Here is an 18,442-nt window from a genome sequence, read left to right as displayed (position 1 = left end):
AATGTATACTGTGGATCTGCCTTTTTTACTCATTGCCGTTAAAAAAATGGCTCGGAATTTTTTCAAACCTGCATGCACAGTAACTGCATCATGGGAACACATCTAACGGACATGTGCCAGCTGCTCGGTATCATGCATTTTCATATCTTGTAGACACAGAGATTGTGCAATAACAGCAAACATTAAGTGGGAGTACTAATTGTGCTTTCACGGTACAAAAGAGGGTGAAAGTAGTATACTGTCTCTCAGCCCAAAGTTAGATGGGATATGCCAGCTCATACACGGTCTCAAACACAAAACAAAGAAAATAGATGAACAATATAGATGTTTTTTACTGGGAGTGTGCCTTAAATAAGGTTTTACTTGCTTTTACAATCATGTGGTGGGATAAAAATTGGCAGGTGAGCCGTATCATGGCCCATCAGCATTAGATTCATAGTACACTTTGAACGGATCCCCATGTATATTTTGTTCATAAATTTACTTTGGAAACAGCAAATGCAGATGTCAGATGCTTTTGTAGGTACTGTACTGTACATCAGGAGGATATTAACCTATTAAATCATCAATTTCAGGATAGTGCAGATCCTCATTGGGGTTGTAACAGATCTGGAGCCTATCCCAGTGGACAATGTGTGAGTGTCATGGGCAGTTACTGGATAAATAGAGCCAAACAACCATTCAGACTCACATTCACACCTATGGACAATTTACTCTAGTACCCAGCAAAACCCCATGCAAGTATACAAGGAGATCATACAAACCAGGAAAGCCACATGAGTTCAGTTTCAAACTCAGAACTCAGGCAGCCATAATATCCAATAGGGTAGTATGCTGCTTGAAAATTGAATTCTTGAAATACTAGGTGCTGATTAGGAAATGTTTCAGAGAAATTTAAAATGTAGAAATTTAACATTGAAATTTTAGAGTGTCTGTACTGTGTCCATGCTTTTCGTGTGATCTTCACATACACACCAACAAAAGAGCATTCACACTATTCTCAAAGGAAGTATGACATTGCTAATAATTCTTTATGAGCGGGATAAAAGTAACAGATCATAATTTTTGCCTGCAAGTGGAAATGAATATCATTTTCTGTTTAACTGGAAGTGCAAAGCAAAGAATTGCATTAGGGAATCAGGTTATCACTTTGTCACGGCATTGGAAAAAAAAACGATGTTGATTTTGCAGAAGGACAGAATAGACAATCAGAGAGCAAAGTGAATTCCTTGCCAATGGCAGCAGTGAATTAAAATTTCTTTGAATTTGCTTGAGGATTGAGTCACACAGGGGTAATTTGAGGACTAATGCGTGGCGCAGGACTGTGTATATTACATTTAGGTAAAGTGGTGTGTGTGGCACAGAAAACAATGAGATCATTTTAATTTAAATGATGTACAAGGGAGAAAAAAATAGCAGCTAGCAGAAAATGTTTATTTTGTTCATTATCTTCATAAAAATAACACCATCGATATCAAGATTGGAATGTAGAAACTGTGTATATACACAATTGAACAGTTAATATAACTTAAGGCGAGTTAAATTACTTTTTTTTGCAATACTCTGATGACAATTTCACCAAATTGTCACCTTTTTTTCCCCAAGTTTAAGCATCTTTGAAGCAAAAGATACATCACGTCAAAAGTCCTTCATTTTCAAACCTTGCAGCAATGTGTGCTACCTGATTACTAAAAAGCAATTTTCATTAGATGTGCTTCAGTCGACATATGGAAAATTATTTTTTTCAACAAGTGCACATCAAGCCCCATTGGCGTACTCATTCATCGCATACAGTCTGAAAAAAGTTCCCAATATCAAACATTTAAAATACAGTTACTGAACAATAGCCCTCGAAAACCAATACATTATTAAGGATTTTAGAATATCCCCGCAAAATGAGGCTCAAATGTCTTAAATGTAAAATATACACTCAGCTATAAAAATACAAGGAAATACAGTAATACAAATATATTTATTTGCCATTAATAATATATCTTTCACAATTTAAACAACACAAAATCCAATGACAAAAAACACTGACGGCTAAATGATATGAAATATAAACAAACACTAAGTTTGATCCAAATGGACAAGTATATGGCGAAAACCATAAAGATATAAGCTTACATTCATTTTAATAAGCCCCATCTGAAGTGATTGGAAGAGGGGTTGTTATTTGAGGAAAGAAAAAAAAACATGCAGTGAGCGACATAGTTCAATAACTGGAAAAAAGGGGGGAAAAATAGAACATTCTAGTTGAAAATCTTGATAGAAATCTGCAAGTGCAATCCATCCACCCGTGGGCGATGAGAGGCAGCGGGATGGGAGTTAGGAGCTGTCCAGATGCAGAGGTGCTGATCAGCAGTCATGCAGGCCGAACCCACAAAAGAGCGAGGCTAGCCTGGACTCAGGAATGTCGGCGACACATCAATGTTCGCGCGGCTGGGGCAGCGACTTCTTGACACCGGGGATGACATTTTGCCATTTTTCTCTTCGGCCTCACCAAAGCAAACGGACTCGGAGTCGTGTCTTCCAAGACGGAAAGATCCCTAAAATGTGCGTGCATCGGTGGGTGCATGGCTCAGATTCCCTCGGGTAGCGCGAAAGGCCACGCGTTGGGAGTCACTTGGGGCTTTAGCTCCATTTTCTCCTTCTGCTTCTGGTGCACGCGTCCGTGCCGTTTGCGCTCGTCGCTGCGGGCGAAGCGCTTGCCACACACGTCGCAGGAGAAGGGTTTCTCGCCCGTGTGAGTCCTGGTGTGCGTGGTCAGGTGGTCGCTGCGGCTGAAGCTGCGCAGGCAGATGCGGCACTGGAAGGGCTTGTGGCCCGTGTGGATGCGGATGTGGCGGTTGAGCTCGTCCGAGCGCGAGAAGCGCCGGTCGCAGCTCTCCATGGGGCAGGTGAAGGGTTTCTCCTTGGGGGGCCCGTGCGAGGAGGCGCTGGCGCTCTTGCGGGCCCTGGGGGGCTTGGCGGCGGTGCCCGAGGTGGAGGTGGCGGCCGCACGGGTGCTGGTGTAACTTTGGGCAAAGGAGTCGGGCAGCAAGGAAGAGTAGAGGATGGAGTCTATGGTGCTGGGTAAAGCAGGGGAGGCGTAAATGGAGGAGTCACACTGATTGGACGCAGGGGGGGCTTCAGGGTATGGCTTGAGGCTGGAGGTGAGGCCCATCGGCGGGGGGAGGTAGCCGTTGTAGGCGTAGCTCTGGGAGCACGTGTCGGGGAAACACTGCTCCTGCTTGATGCCTCCTTCCACTTTGAACTCCACGTCCGGGTTGGGGCACATGGCCGGGAAGGTGTCCAAAAGTTCCTTCACGTCCATTTGCTGCTCGGGCGGGAAGTCGTTGGACATGGGGAAGGTCTCCGAGTGGAAGCTGCTCTCCAGGCAGTCGGATTTGCAGAAAGACCCCCACTCGTAGCTCTCAAACTCATTCTTGACCACCACGGGGAAGGAGGCCGCCTCGGACTTGGGTTCGGCTTTGGCGAAGCCCAGCTGGGAGGTGGACGGCTCCGGGGCCGGGGAGGAGGTGAAGGCTTGCCTCTTGACATCCTGGAAATGCGTGCTGTCCATCGGTGGCGTGAAGGAAGCCCCCCGGCTGCTGCTGCTGTTGCTGCTGACACCCCCGGCGCTCTGCTGCTGCTGGGCCTCGGAGAGCTGCATGGTGGATATGCCCACGATCTCCGTGATCATGTTGAGAAGAGTCTCTGTGGTACACGGCGCACCCTGAGATGCTTCCACGTAGAAGCTCCCGGAATAGGCGAGCGAGGACGACGAGGGGGTGTAGGGGTCTTTGGAACCCTCGCAAGGGTTAAAGGCGTATTCCGAGTTGGAAGCTTCGGTTTTGAGGGTCGCGGGGGCTCCTTCTGTTCAATGACAAATGGAGAAAACTTTGTCAAACCCGATTTTTGACGGGAAAAGGGGATTAAAACACAACGAAAAATGAGGTTACATAAAGAGTCTCGCGCAAACGGCCGATTTGGCGCACACGATCTGTCGATTTCGACATTCCCTCGCATGCGATTTATACCGTGTTGCGCTCCGGGACGCACCGGGACGCACCGGGACGCACCGGGACTCACCGTGGCCGAACTGCGCGGGGACCGAACGCTCCGCGTCGCCGAACGCATCCCGCCGCTCGTCCTTCCTTGCGCCGGCGTCCATGCTCAGAGTCGAGCCGCTGCAGGTGTCAAACTGCGGGTAAAAAGAATCTTTCGCGTTCATATCCATGTTGTTCAACATAATGGTGCACTTGAAAGGTCCGGCTCGCGTTTAAATATATGGCGAGAAATAAAAGGGGGGTCTTGTTTTCCTTCAACCCCCTCCTCTTTTTGGGGATGGTGTTGGACAAATGATCCCCAAATGTGAGTGTATCAAATCCTAAAATAAAAAAATAGATATTCCTTCCTTCTCGTCTGTCGCTCCGCGTTCATTTGCTTGCAGTGGCTCTCACGTCGCTCCCTTTTTATACACTTTGGAGGCTCCACCGCCCTCCTCCCCATTCATCAGCTCCAGTGAGAGGATTCCCCGCTGCGTGTAAACTTCATGCCCATATATGGACAGAGGATGTGACGAAACGGGCTCTCTTCCTCTCTTCCCCTCCTCGCCTGGAGAGCAAGGATGGATGGAACTGACTTGACGTTGCAACAAGTGGTCGGACACCCCTGCTGAGAGGGGAGCAAACCTTGATTTAATCATCCCTAAATTATCCCGGGAGATGATGCTCCCAGTATGCCACAAAGCAACCACGGCTGACTTTTGTTCATTACAAGAGACATGCTCGAAAACTTGCGGTCCAAAAGGCAATATTTTGCTTTCCCCATTTGACATTTTGAAGTATTTAGTAAAACTCATTTTCATTTTTTTGAATCGCTTATTCTCACAAGGCTCGCGGGGGTCTGGAGCCTATCCCAGCTGACTTCATGCCAGAGGCAAGGGACACCCTGAATCGGTGGCATGTCGGTCGCCAGGGCACAAGGAGACGGATAAGCATTCACGCTCACTCTCATACCTAGAGGCAATTTAGAGTGTCCAATAAGCCTACCATGCATGTTTTTGGAATGTGGGAGGAAACCGGAGTACCCGGAGGAAACCCACGTAGGCCCAGAGAGAACAGGCAAACTCCAGACAGGTGGACTAATCTGGATTTGAACCCAGGACCCCAGATCTGTGAGGCCGATGTGCTAACCACTCAAGCCGCCGGGCCGCCCTCAGTATTTAGTAATGGGCAATAATCAATCAACAATCCCTTCTGTGCAATAACTTCGGGGTGTGGAATACCAAGGTGCAATATCTTAGAGCACGTGTCAAAGTGGCGGCCCGGGGGCAAAATCTGGCCCGCCACATCATTTTGTGTGGCCCGGGAAAGTAAATCATGAGTGCCCACTTTCTGTTTTAGGATCAAATTAAAATGAAGAGTATAGATGTATATTAAATTTTCTGATTTTCCCCCTTTTAAATCAATAATTGTAATTTTTTAATCATTTTTTTCTGTTTTTAGTTCAAAAATATTTTTTTAAAATATAAAGATATAAAAAAAGCTAAAATAAACATTGTTTTAGATCTATAGAAATCTGAATATTCAGGGCTTTTAATCCAGTTCTTTTAATCCATTTATTTAAAAAAATCTAAATATTATATCTAAAATGGTCCGGCCCACGTGAAATCAAGTTAACGTTAAAGCGGCCCGCGGACCAACCCGAGTCTGACACCCCTGTCTTAGAGTGTTTTAGGGTTACCTTGCCCGGACGTGACTATTTACATGACTTATTTATGTTTTTACTGAAACACCCACTTTGTGGAGTAGCACCACTAATTTCGTTATACACAGCTGTTGTATAATGAAAATAAAGGCTTTTGATTTTGATTTTTTGATAATACGTATGTATATATTTATATATACTACATGTGTATACTACACTGGATTGGTGGCTAGTCAATTGCAGGGCACAAGGAGACGGACAAGCATTTAAAAATCACAATGATACCTAGGGGCAATTTAAAGGGTTCAACCAGCCTATCTTAATAATAATAATAATAATAATCGGACATAGGCATCTTGCATGTCTTTGGGATGGAACATGCAAACTCCACATAGGAAGGTCCGAACCTGGGATTGAATCCTTAACCTCTGAACTGCGAGGCCAATGCACTATTCCACCGGGCCGCTCGAAATATATTGTAATTATCATAATCATCTTAATTTTAAAGATCGATGCTTCAACAATTCAAACTAACAATTGAGCCAAACAATGTAATTATCTTATTGGATGCCATTAACTGGAAATAATAAATTTTGTTAGTAGATGGTAACACTGTATATTCCAATTCAGCATTTAATTAACAAGGGGGAACACTATTCACTAAATAAATAAAAATAAATAAATCATTCAACAGAATGCCTACGACACTAGAGAGAGGTTAAGCCTACATATTATGGTGGATATAAGTACTGAATGATGGGCCACCTGATGGTGTAGTGCAGGGGTCGGGAACCTTTTGGACAGGGGGAGCCAAAAACAATTCATATTTTCATGATATTGCTTGAGAGCCATACTCAGAATTCAAAAGTAAACGTCCATAAAAATGTGTGCCTTTTTAAAACTAATTTCACCACTTTTAAAGTACAAAACGTCTCTGAATTCTTTTGACAACATTGTTACGCTGTTGCTAATCAATGATTAACAATGGGAATATGCATGCAGAATAGTCTATCGAAGAAAAAGGATGAATTAAGCGGCTGTAAAGGTAGTGTCAATGCCACAGTACCAACGTGACGCTCCTATTGGTGCATTTGGGACTCAGCTCTCTCATCAGCGGTTTCTATATTTTACCTCACAGTTAAGCGGAGAGCCATATCCACCCATCCAAAGAGCCAATTATGGCTCCTGGGCCATAGGTTCCCTACCCCTGATCTAGTGGTTCACTTGCCTGACTTCGGTGTGGGCAAGCGTGATTCCCGCTGGTGGTGGTATGATTGTGAATGCGAATGGTCATCTGCATGCCCTAGGGCTGACTGGCGACCTGTCTATGGTGTAGTCTGCCTTTCGCCCAAAGTCAGCTGGGAGAGGCCGAAGTGACCCTTTCGAGGTTGCACGGTATGGAAGATGAATGAATGAATAGTGAAAAATACATCATCATCATTTTACTAATGAATTGTAGCAGGAGAGGGCTTCCAACGCAGTAAAGTACGGTACTCGGACGTTTCGTCGAAAGACGTTTAGTCCCCGGACGTTTGGTCGACCGGACGTTTGGTCGACCGGACGTTTGGTCGACCGGACGTTTGGTAGAACGGACGTTTGGTAGAACGGACGTTTGGTAGAATGGACGTTTGGTAGAACGGACGTTTGGTCGCCGGGTTGTTACTGTTGAAACCAGCTCTCAAAATTATAATCATGAGAGAGAGAGACTTTAATATCTAAATATCTAATATCAAAATATCAACAGTAAACTCTGTCATAATTTGACATCGAGCGAACCCAGCGACCAAACGTCCGTTCTACCAAACGTCTGTTCTACCAAACGTCCGTTCTACCAAACCTCCGGTCGACCAAACGTCAGGTCGACCAAACGTCCGGGGACCAAACGTCCGGGGACCAAACGTCTTTCGACCAAACGTCCGGTCACGGTAAAGTACAGGCTGATTGAACATCAAGCTCTGTAAAGATATGAAAAATTTGGGCTATTTTAGTATTGTAAAGTAACATGCAGCACAAAGCATTAATGACTGTCATCTAATCACATGTACAGAGGATGTGCATCAATCTGTTGTCCAGTTTACTTAAATAAGGTCTTCTTAAGTTACTTTCCCATGACATTCCATTGCTCCAATTGCGGTATTGTAATCCATTTTGTAAATGGATGGAGAAACAGTTGAACCAAATGAAGCACGCCTATCAGAATCTAAATTTTGCTGGGGAGCAAAATGCAGATGAAGAACAAGATATTCTGACAGTAGCTCATTTAATCTAAATACTCTCTTGTGAGAATTGAGATCCGATCCCTCCCTAAGTGAGGCCAGACTGCCTATTTTCAGCGGTTACAGTGATTGCCTCTCTCTGGCAAATCTTTCCTTCCGCTCATGTGATCGCAATAAATTGCAGGTCGCTCACATCGCAGTGCCAAAGCCTCATCCCAATACGAACCCTTGGCCTTTGAAAGCGCAGCAGGAAGTCGATAACACCCCTGATGTGTTCAGTGGTTGAACCCAACCGTTCACGTGACATTTTAACCGCCAAAGTGTTTTTATTTTTTCCCTTTTCCTTTTCGGCACCTGTTGCCCGGTGAACACGGCGGTCACGCTTCCTACTACACAAAGTCAATACTCTTTGATAGCTTGGCGCGGTGAGCAGCAGACCTCTCACTCAGGTTGCCACATCAGGCTGGCGGAGAGCGGCTGTGCAGACGCACACAGGCACCGAGCGGTTATTTGCTTTTTACTTTACGCACAAGAAAAAGCTTCCCCTGACTCTGTGTTAATATAAAAGGAATACCTTCTGTTAAAAAAAATAAATCCAAACACATTGCAAAGGACTGGAAGAAATTGCAGTCAACTGCTGAGCACATCTCATAAAAACATCTCCATGACATAATTTGCTAATCGTTCATTAAAAATACTCTGGAACACAATATTTAAGGAATTCTGTCTATTTGGTAGAATAATATTTTCTTAAAGGGGCATGGAAATTTTGTGTTCTTTAAATATCTCGTAGTAGGGCAGTGATTATTCACGTTTTTTAATCGAAATGAATGGCATGAATCCATTATGTGAAACAAAGTTACACGCAAATTGCATAAACTAATTCAAAAGTTGTATATAGAACACATTCATTTAAAACACACCACCGAAGGAATGCTATAGCACACGTGTCAAAGTGGCGGCCCTGGGGCCAAATCTGGCCCGCCGCATCATTTTGTGTGGCCCGGGAAAGTAAATCATGAGTAGCGACTTTCTGTTTTAGGATCAAATTAAAATGAAGAGTATAGATGTATATTAAATTTCCTGATTTTCCCCCTTTTAAATCAATAATTGTAATTTTTTAATCATTTTTTTTCTGTGTTTTTAGTTCAAAAATCATTTTGTAAAATCTAAAAATATATTTTAAAAAAGCTAAAATAAACATTGTTTTAGATCTATAAAAAACTGAATATTCAGGGCTTTTAATCCATTTATAAATACAAAAATCTAAATATTATATCTAACATGGTCCGGCCCACGTAAGTAAATCATGAGTGCCGACTTTCTGTTTTAGGATCAAATTAAAATGAAGAGTATAGATGTATATTAAATTTCCAGATTTTCCCCCTTTTAAATCAATAGATGTAAATTTTTAATCATTTTTTTCTGTGTTTTTAGTTCAAAAATCATTTTGTAAAATCTAAAAATATATTTAAAAAAAGCTAAAATAAACATTGTTTTAGATCTATAAAAAACTGAATATTCAGGGCTTTTAATCCAGTTCTTTTAATCCATTCATAAAAAAAATCTAAATATTATATCTAAAATGGTCCAGCCCACATGAAATCGAGTTGACGTTAATGCGGCCCGCAAACCAACCTGAGTCTGACACCCTTGCTATAGCATATTTTAAAAGGGGTCAAAATGCAATGCAATGCCGCTTAAATGGATAAATACCACATGAACTGTGTATCTCTCCGAAAAGAATGTTGTATAAAAAAAGAAAGATGACTAATTATTTATTTTTCAATGCGAAATAATAAGGAAAAACGATTCATAAAAAATCCGACCCGGGCTAATTAGTATGCGGACATAAATTTACACACCATGAATTAGGGGTGGGAACCTTAGGGCAGAGCATTCAATTCACCTAAAATACGAATTGGATGTTATTATGACATAAACAGGTACAAAAAATTTGAATGAAAAACATTTGGAATTCGGCAATGGTGTATAGCCATTGTTTCTGTGGCATGTCTTGGATTGTCCCCGCGGCCCACTCCCAGTGCAACGTGTCAGAACCACTTGAGTTTCAGTCGTTTTCACCCTATTTGGTAAATATGCCTGATAAAAAAAAATGGCCGCTTGTAGCACCCTACTAAACAGAATGAATAAAACATTTGGGTCTAAATCACAATTTGAAGTATGCAATCAAAGAAAATAAAAAACAAATAAAGCTGATTGCCATTGCCAAGGAATTATTGTTATCCTGTTTTTTCAGTGAGACATGAGTTTCAAACCCGGAACCCCTTGACTTTCCACTTTACTAAGTGCTTCTTAGTGAAACATTATACAAGTCATCAATTATCTAAAAATTCTACTCCACCAGAGTCAAGCTGGAAATGCTCTAGTAAGAAAAAAAACATTTCAATGAATTTAATTCATATGTAACTGCTAACAAGTGTGGTTTGAATCTGGTGGAAAAAAGGCTTTAAAGGCCAAACTTTACTAGATTAGTGGGGAAAAGAATCAAGTGAAAAGAAGTCATCCGCAATCTAATGTCTGTGCTGAATAGGATTGACATAACAATATAAAGAAGCTTGTGATTCACAGAATAAAACACTCTACCGCACAATAATCGACATTCACTTAAATTGTGTCATTTCCCTTAATGGGGTGAGGTGGTTGAGAACAATGCTGTCATTTACTGCAGGTGCGATATTAATAATTGCATGGTGGCCTTTTCATTGCAGCGCTGACATTCTTCAGAACAAATGGCTTTCACCTCAGATGTGCACTCGAATACTGGAGGCCTGCAAGATGTTACGACTGGAGCCACAATCTCCAAGTCATTCTAAGCCAATTAAAACCAATCTGATCACTCAAGAGTTCACATTACAGGAAGGCTAAGACTAGAACTGCAGGATGGCTAACCTTGCACCAAATTACTCCGACAGAGGGAATGGAGTTATGTAATGTTTGCACTTACTGACATTATTGTATAGTTCCAGGGTTGACTCCATTCCTGTGCAATAATGATAAATGTTAGCTTTTGTTTTAACAATGCATTAGCATCTGTTAAACAAAATGTTCCCTTCCCTCAAGGCTGTTTCTGTGTTTTAACTAGGATAGATTTAAGTGGAGCATTCTGGTGAACAAGTCGTTAGCTCGTCGGCTTCCCAGTTTTGTGGTCAAGGGTTCGATCCCAGGTCGGTCCTCAGTGTGTGGGGTTTGCATGTTCTCCCTGGGCTTACGTGGGTTTTCTCTGGGTACTCCGGTTTCCTCCCACATCTCAAAAACATGCAGGGTAGGCTGGTTAAACACTCTAAATTGGCCCTAGGTATGAGTGTGTATATATATATATATATATATATATATATATATATATATATATATATATATAAATATATATATATATATATATATTTATTTATATATATATATATATATATATATATATATATATATATTTCAGCAACACGCTTAATTATTTATATATTTATTCATGTATTTATTAATTAACTTACTTATTACCTATCTATTTATGTCTAAAATGCCTTTCCTATATCTGCATTCTCACCCTCTTGCTACTGTGACAACGAAATTTCCCAAATACGGGATGAATAAAGTTATCCAATCCAATCCAAATCCATGGGGATGATCAACATTTTGAAGACGTGGCCATGACGACAGGGTTGCAGCAGATCTTGGAATATTTCTTGTAAGAACATATGAATGCTTTGGATGAGGGTTTTTATAATTATAAGATTTTCTGAAACATTTTCTCAATGCTTTTACACACTTTGGATTAACAACCTTTTTCTTTTTTTTCTTTTTTATTTATTGCACAACCATATTTTAGTTGATGATTGGCGCAGTGTTCCATAATATTTTCATGACTGCAGAGGTTTTCTTTGTGCTCCAAGGGAAGGTAAATATATTTTTTGGTGCACTGTAAATGTAGACCTGTGTTATTTTAAGGCTCACTCCTGGACAGGGTGTGGGTGTTGCGCTTGCAGGTGGGTGCCTGCTTTACACTTGAAGAGGCAGTGAGGAGTGACTTCCCTTAGGGATCTCTGCCTGCAGAAATGAAGTACATCAGATGGACAATATTGCCCTGTAATAGAAGAATCTTTGTTTTGTCTCCAAAAGCCAAAGCATCGAAGCAACGTGAAAAAAACACCACAGAACCTGAAAAGAATTCCTCCTTGTCGTTGCGTTCAGAGTGACATTGAAGGACGAAGCAGCCGTTCTATGTCAATAGTGTAGGGACCACTGACACGAGGCATAATAATGAATCATAATGCATCTATTTTGAGTTCCACACCAACTCACAGCTACGATTTCCATTTTTCAGCCTATGTGCTTGTTGAAAGTAGGATTTTTCTATAATTTGAAGATGTCCAGCCACTCTATTTGTGTTAAAGAGTGGCCACTAAGTTTCCATGCCTGGGTTTGCAATAATGTTCTAAATTTAGAGGATGTCACCACTGCAAGCTATTCTCGTGGAATATTTTCATCTGCTATTTAGATATATGTGCTGAGACTTCCAAATGAAAGATGTGACAATAAGGGCTTGGCATAACTGTTTCTCTTCAGCTCCATTTTGGAGAGGTAGTGACTGTCTCATAAATCTGAATATTTTTTATTTCTGTTGTGACCAATGGGTAAGTGCTTTGGAATTAATTTGAGAATGCCATTTGTTTTAAGTAGTGGGACAAACAAATGGAGAAATATTGTAATGGGTTTGAATGTGACTGTTTCAGTCTCAACACTGCCACATACGAGTTGAAAGCGGGTGTACGTGCACAGTTACAGATAGAGATAATAGGTTAGATGAATTGTGCATGTTTTAGAGCTGAACAAGATTGTAAATAAATGGACACTGGATTTTTTGGGGTGTTTGCAATATGTATTGCGATGTTAAAAGTGGAAGATTTAGGAAGATTTTTTTGGACTCACCATGAGTAAATTGTATTCAGGCAATACCATTTAATCCAGGCTAAGGGGTAGGGGTAGTCGATATGGCAAAAGATACCAGATTTTTTTACAGATTAAATCACAATGTCAACTTTGTCAGAATTCTATTCTTTTAGATTTTCTATTTTAGTGTTTCCCAACCTCTGCGAGAGAGGATCTGGTGTGCCGTGGGAAATTATATCTCCCAAGAAGACATACTATTAATTTTTTTTTTATTATTAATATTGGGCGGCCCGGTGGTGCGAGTGGTTAGCACGTCGGGCTCACAGCTCTGGGGTCCTGGGTTCAAGTCCAGGATGGTCCACCTGTGTGGAGTTTGCATGTTCTCCCCGGGTCTGCGTAGGTCTCCTCCGGGTACTCCGGTTTCCTCCCACATTTCAAAAACGTGCATGGTAGGCTGATTGGACACTCTAAATTGCCCCTAGGTATGGGTGTGAGTGTGCATGGTTGTCCGTCTCCTTGTGCCCTGTGATTGGCTGGCCACCGATTCAGGGGGTCCCCCGCCTCTGGCCCGGAGAAAGTATGGATTGGCTCCAGCACCCCCCGTGACCTTAATGAGGATAAAGGGGTTTAGAAAATGAGATGAATTATTAATATTCCGAGAGAAAAGTGATATTGCAAGATGGAAATTTTTAATAATTAAGTCATAGAACACACTAACCACTACTTCACCAGGCTGCTCCACTTAAATGAATTCTTTTTAAAAAGGCTTTGACAGGAAATATGATTTTGGACGCCTTCTGGAAATGTATTCATTCCAGGAACAAGACTGCCTGAATCTAAAGATCAATCAAATACCTCCATATCAGCCTTCAAACACATGAACATTCAGCCCTAAGTGTTTTTGAGGAAAACGGTTTTAGGTTGAGGGTACACAACAGAAATTTTGGGCGCAATCCTACAAATTGAAAAAATGAAAAGAGAGATTCACATATTTAGGTTTGCAAAAGAGGCGGTGAAATCCATCCGCCTCCTCTGAATCACATTGTGACATGTCTCACATAGAAATCTCACCCCTGAGGCGTTAGCTGAGGGAACATCGTCAATCTAAACCTGGATACAATGGGGCCGGTAAGACACCGCACAAAATGGATTGCGAGAGTTCAAATAAAATAAAAAACAGAAACCTCTGCCGGAAACACGACTTTCTAAAAATACATGGTATTTGCCTGAGCTGCCAGATTCTCTCTCTTTTACACACACACACACACAAACACACACACACACACACACTCACACTCTCCTATGTGTATGTGATGGGTTCTGATAGTTATGTATACTGCATCCTCATTCAATTGCAGGAGATAAATAAGAAAAATAAAAACAGCGGAAGCGTGGTGCTTTTTTGAAAAGAGCTCTTCATTCCTGCACTTCCTCCGAGAGTGGGAGTGGGTTAGGGAAGCCCGGTACCAGGCCCCAAAGCTGCAGTTGCTGCTACTCTTACAGTTGGTGCACAGGTTTCCCGCTGCTTCCGAAAATACTTTCCCGCTCGCCCACCATGGTCCCCAGCTGCCTGTACTCTGTGGTTTGCACAACAGGGATGGGTGAGGATGGCACACACAGAGTGTTCCGACCATGATTGCAGGATGCCCCTGGTGTTTCTTTAAACATGCCCCCAGACTCCTCCACGCTTGGCTTGCACCTTGCCCTCTTCTTTGCTGGATGCATTTTCCCAGCAGCAGCACTCTTGGATCCCATCCAGAGCTTGCACCTGCTCTTACCTAACTGTAAGACTCACTCACACACAGTCCCCCGCTTGGCTTAATTCTCTTAATTTGAAGATTTTTTTAGCACTAAATATACCTCACTTTGAGCTAAAGCAGGGGTAAAAAAAATGTAGGTGATGTTGATCCTATGACCTGTGATCCACAGCATTTATCATGCCTGCCAGGCATTTCTAGGAAAAAGTCCCAAGCAGCAATTAACAGGCTGTAGCAGCTCATCCAGCTTTGATATCATTCTTAACCAAAGCATAATTCTTTAATGCATCTGATACCTGCTTCCAATTGAGTCTCATTGTTTCGAAATTATGTGGTTGAAGTGCTGAAAACGTGCAAAGAAAGGTGCAAAAGTGCTGTATTTTTGAGAAATGGCAACTTTCAGTAGAAGGGAAATTGTACCACCAGAATTAAAATTAAAATTTCTAACACTGATCTTTTTAAGCATTAAAATTCAGCTGCAAAAAAATAAATAAATAAGTCAGTCGCCCAAAAAAAAAATCACTGGTGAAAATTCCGTTGCTAAAATTTAGTGGCAGAGATTCCGTTGCTAAAATTTAGTGGCAAAGATTCCGTTGAAACATTAAAGTAACATAGTGCACACGTGCTATGACCAACTTTTAATTGAATGCCATCATACTCACTGAAGACATGCCTGAGTGACGTCATCTGCTTCGGCTGCTTCTTGTACTTCTCTTCCATGGCATGACATTAATGACCTTTAGGATGTGTCAAATGAACAGCTGAGGCGTCCCGATGAAGAGTAGTTAGCACGTCCGCGTCACAGTTCTGTGATCAAGGGTTCAATTCGGGATTGACACTTTCCTGTGTGAAGTTTGGGGGTTCTCCCTGGGCTTCCGTGGATTTTCTCCGTTACTCCGGTTTCCTCCCATATCCCAAAAACATGCTTGGTAGGCTGGTTGACGACTCTAAATTTTCCCTAAGTACGAATATGAGCGTCCATAGTTGTCCTTCTCCTTGTGCCTGGAGATTGGCTGGTAACCAATTCAGGGTGCCCCCCACCTTCTTCCCAAAGTTGGCGGGGATAAGCTCCAGCACCCCCCACGACCATTGTGAGGATAAGTGGTACGGAACATAAATGAAAACTTACTGTAACAAATTACAAATCTAACTTTGGTGGCAAAAAAATGACCACCTCAGTAGCTAGCAGAATATTTATTACTATGAACTGTCTATTAGCCAGAATTACATTTTCTATATATATGATATATGTGATTTATTATCATTAGGACCTTCATATGACGTGAATGTCATTATGCCTTTCAGAGAAAGAACTTTACACCAACATTTAAACATGGATCTGGGGTTGTTTTTCTTTTTCAAGAGCTGGATGACCTGTTGTGATTGATGGAAAAATAAATTCTGCTTTTTAAAAGGGGATCTTTGACTAACAGTATATGACAAAGATCTGAAAAGCACTTGGGTTTTGCAGCAGGACATTGATCCCAACACAATGGGAAGATTTAAAAAAAAAAAATCATTAAATGTATTAAAAAAAAAAAAAAAGAAGAAGAAAGAAAAAGTAATATTTGACTCTGGTTTTATCCTGACAATTCAACCAAAAAAATGAAGTCATAATTTAAAAATAATATTTTTTTCAAACTTTTTTTAATGAGTGTGGCTCTTGCAGTTTCAAAGTGTAAGTGCCCCTTGGTGGCAAAAGTTTCCACCCTCCGCCCCCGATCAAGGTTATCTCTGCAGATACAACAAAAGTTCCTCCGGAATAAGGGATCAATAACGACACCCAATCATTACGATGCGACGTTGGACTAAGTGTGCCGTTGACCTGCATAAGTTAACAGGTCTCCACGTTGTGGTCTCTGACTCATCCACACCCACACAGATTTCGATTTGTTTCTCTTTCTACCATACAGCGACAACACATATGCATGAACATGACAGCTGATAATTAGAGAACGCCATCAACTTCATCGACAACGCCACTCTCGAAACATTCATTAGCACGGACGGCGTAATGCAAACAGGCCCAAACAAATAGCCTGATACGGTAGACACGTGAGGAAACAGATGAAGAATGTTAAGAGCTCGCAGCTAACAAAAGTAACTATGGAAACGGGCAGCTCTACATGGCACTAGCATCCACAGCTCTCTCTAGAAATAAAAAAAAAAAACTGTTGGGCCAAGAGCGAATCAGGTAAAGACAAAAGATCTCGGGTGAACCTATTTATAGTGGTGCTTACATAATATACATAGACCTATGTTGGCTCAGGCAAGTTTGCCGTTCAACAGCAAAGCCTCTGTGGGGCAAAGATTTCATAGAAAGGAAAACAAAAAAGGTTAGAACGAGTGGTGTGTACAACGATATAGCTAATGCAACAAATGAAAGCAACTATGCTTGCTCATTCCGATGCCAAGGAGAACGCCTGCACTTATGTTGTCCGACTGTGAGCGAGCTCATGGCCGTCAGCCTCACCCAATAAGTGCAGATTATATTCCGTAAGGCACAAAAAGGCTTCAAGTTTAATAATATTATTTTTCCGAGAAGAACATTAGGTGCTTGCAGCTTCATATTGTGGAAAAATGCATATACGGTGACCTGCAAAGAGGTGAGAACCATCACCACCCCAAAACCAAACCCTCCCTAAAAATTACAACCTGCCACCAGATCTTCAATATAAATTGATCATTAGCATAATTATCCACTCACAGTCTTTTAATTCTAAGTAGCTCTCCATTGTACGTAAAATGATAGCCATGTTGTACAGTATTTAAAAAGCCTCTTGTAGTGAATGCTTTAATAATGAGTGTGGCGTTGCTCAATGAAACTAAAGCACAATAGAGTGAAAGGATTTCATTCAAACTTTCAAACTCTAAAAAAACACTGATAGTTGAGATAGTACATTTGCAAATGTCAGTGGAAAATGTAAAAAAGATAAAATAAAAATCATTTTTGTAAGGTTGCACAAAAAGACCTACTGATAAATTCCTTATTAATTACAGTAGCTCCATCTAGCAAATATTTTGAGTAAATACATTCCAAAATGTAACAGGTGGAGTTGAAACTGCAGTTTTTATATGAATATTCATTCCAATTAGAGCCTCACAAGGCAGGCGTTGCAGATTTGCAACAACTAAATGATGACAACGAATTCAAATTCACATTTTACAAGTCTTTTTTAAGTACAATTTTCCTGTATTAAATTTGATTTGACCCTTAAGAGGGTTGGTTAAAAACAAACCCTTTACATTTGTTGTTAGCATATCTTGGTGTCAATTCAAATACTAAATTATTTATTGATCATCTGCACCACTGATCCACAACAAGGTATTCTATAAATGGCTTGAGTAAAATAATGAGCATCAAATGAAATTGGATTACATAATTTCTTCTCGTGACTTCAACATTTTTCTATATGAATAGAAACAAAATGTTACATAAGAAAGCACTGATAACAACCCTAATTTTGGAATAAAATAGCGCTAAATTCTAGTTATTGAGATCCAATTAAATTAAATTAACAATGTGAGTAAAATGACTCAAGAAATGTTTCCATTGGTAGCAATAATCATTTGAGACAAATATTGATATCAAACTGGAAATATAAAGAAACTGACTGGTAAATAAATGAGTTGATTATAAGAGAAACAAGCAATTACATGAGTTTATTATAAGAATAAACAGGCAATTCATGTAAGTTTTACATTGTTTTAATTTAAAAAAACACGTGTATGGTGTATTAGTGTATCTGTTAGTTGAACGTTTTGTATGTAGAGACAACTACTTCACACACACATCTAGATCTGTGTGTACATATATATTCAGTGGTGGACCGTCAGGGCCTGCAAGGCATTCTCTGCTGGCCTAAAAAATAT

The 18,442-nt window shown here is 41.0% G+C and overlaps 1 protein-coding gene across 1 annotated transcript; it reads right to left on the bottom strand.

The window, feature by feature from the left end:
• Positions 1 to 1,413: 1,413 nt before the first annotated feature.
• On the bottom strand, positions 1,414 to 4,417 carry LOC144077551 (uncharacterized). The gene is made up of 2 exons (XM_077605390.1): positions 4,075 to 4,417; positions 1,414 to 3,858 (listed from the first exon to the last, which is right to left on the bottom strand). Exons 1-2 carry the CDS (start codon positions 4,232 to 4,234, stop codon positions 2,582 to 2,584), a joined length of 1,437 nt encoding a protein of 478 aa, XP_077461516.1. The 5' UTR covers positions 4,235 to 4,417; the 3' UTR covers positions 1,414 to 2,581.
• Positions 4,418 to 18,442: the final 14,025 nt, after the last annotated feature.

Source organism: Stigmatopora argus, chromosome 7 (genome assembly GCF_051989625.1).
Source record: "Stigmatopora argus isolate UIUO_Sarg chromosome 7, RoL_Sarg_1.0, whole genome shotgun sequence".
Taxonomy (NCBI): Eukaryota; Metazoa; Chordata; class Actinopteri; order Syngnathiformes; family Syngnathidae; genus Stigmatopora; species Stigmatopora argus.
This window is presented reverse-complemented; position numbering and strand designations above follow the sequence as displayed.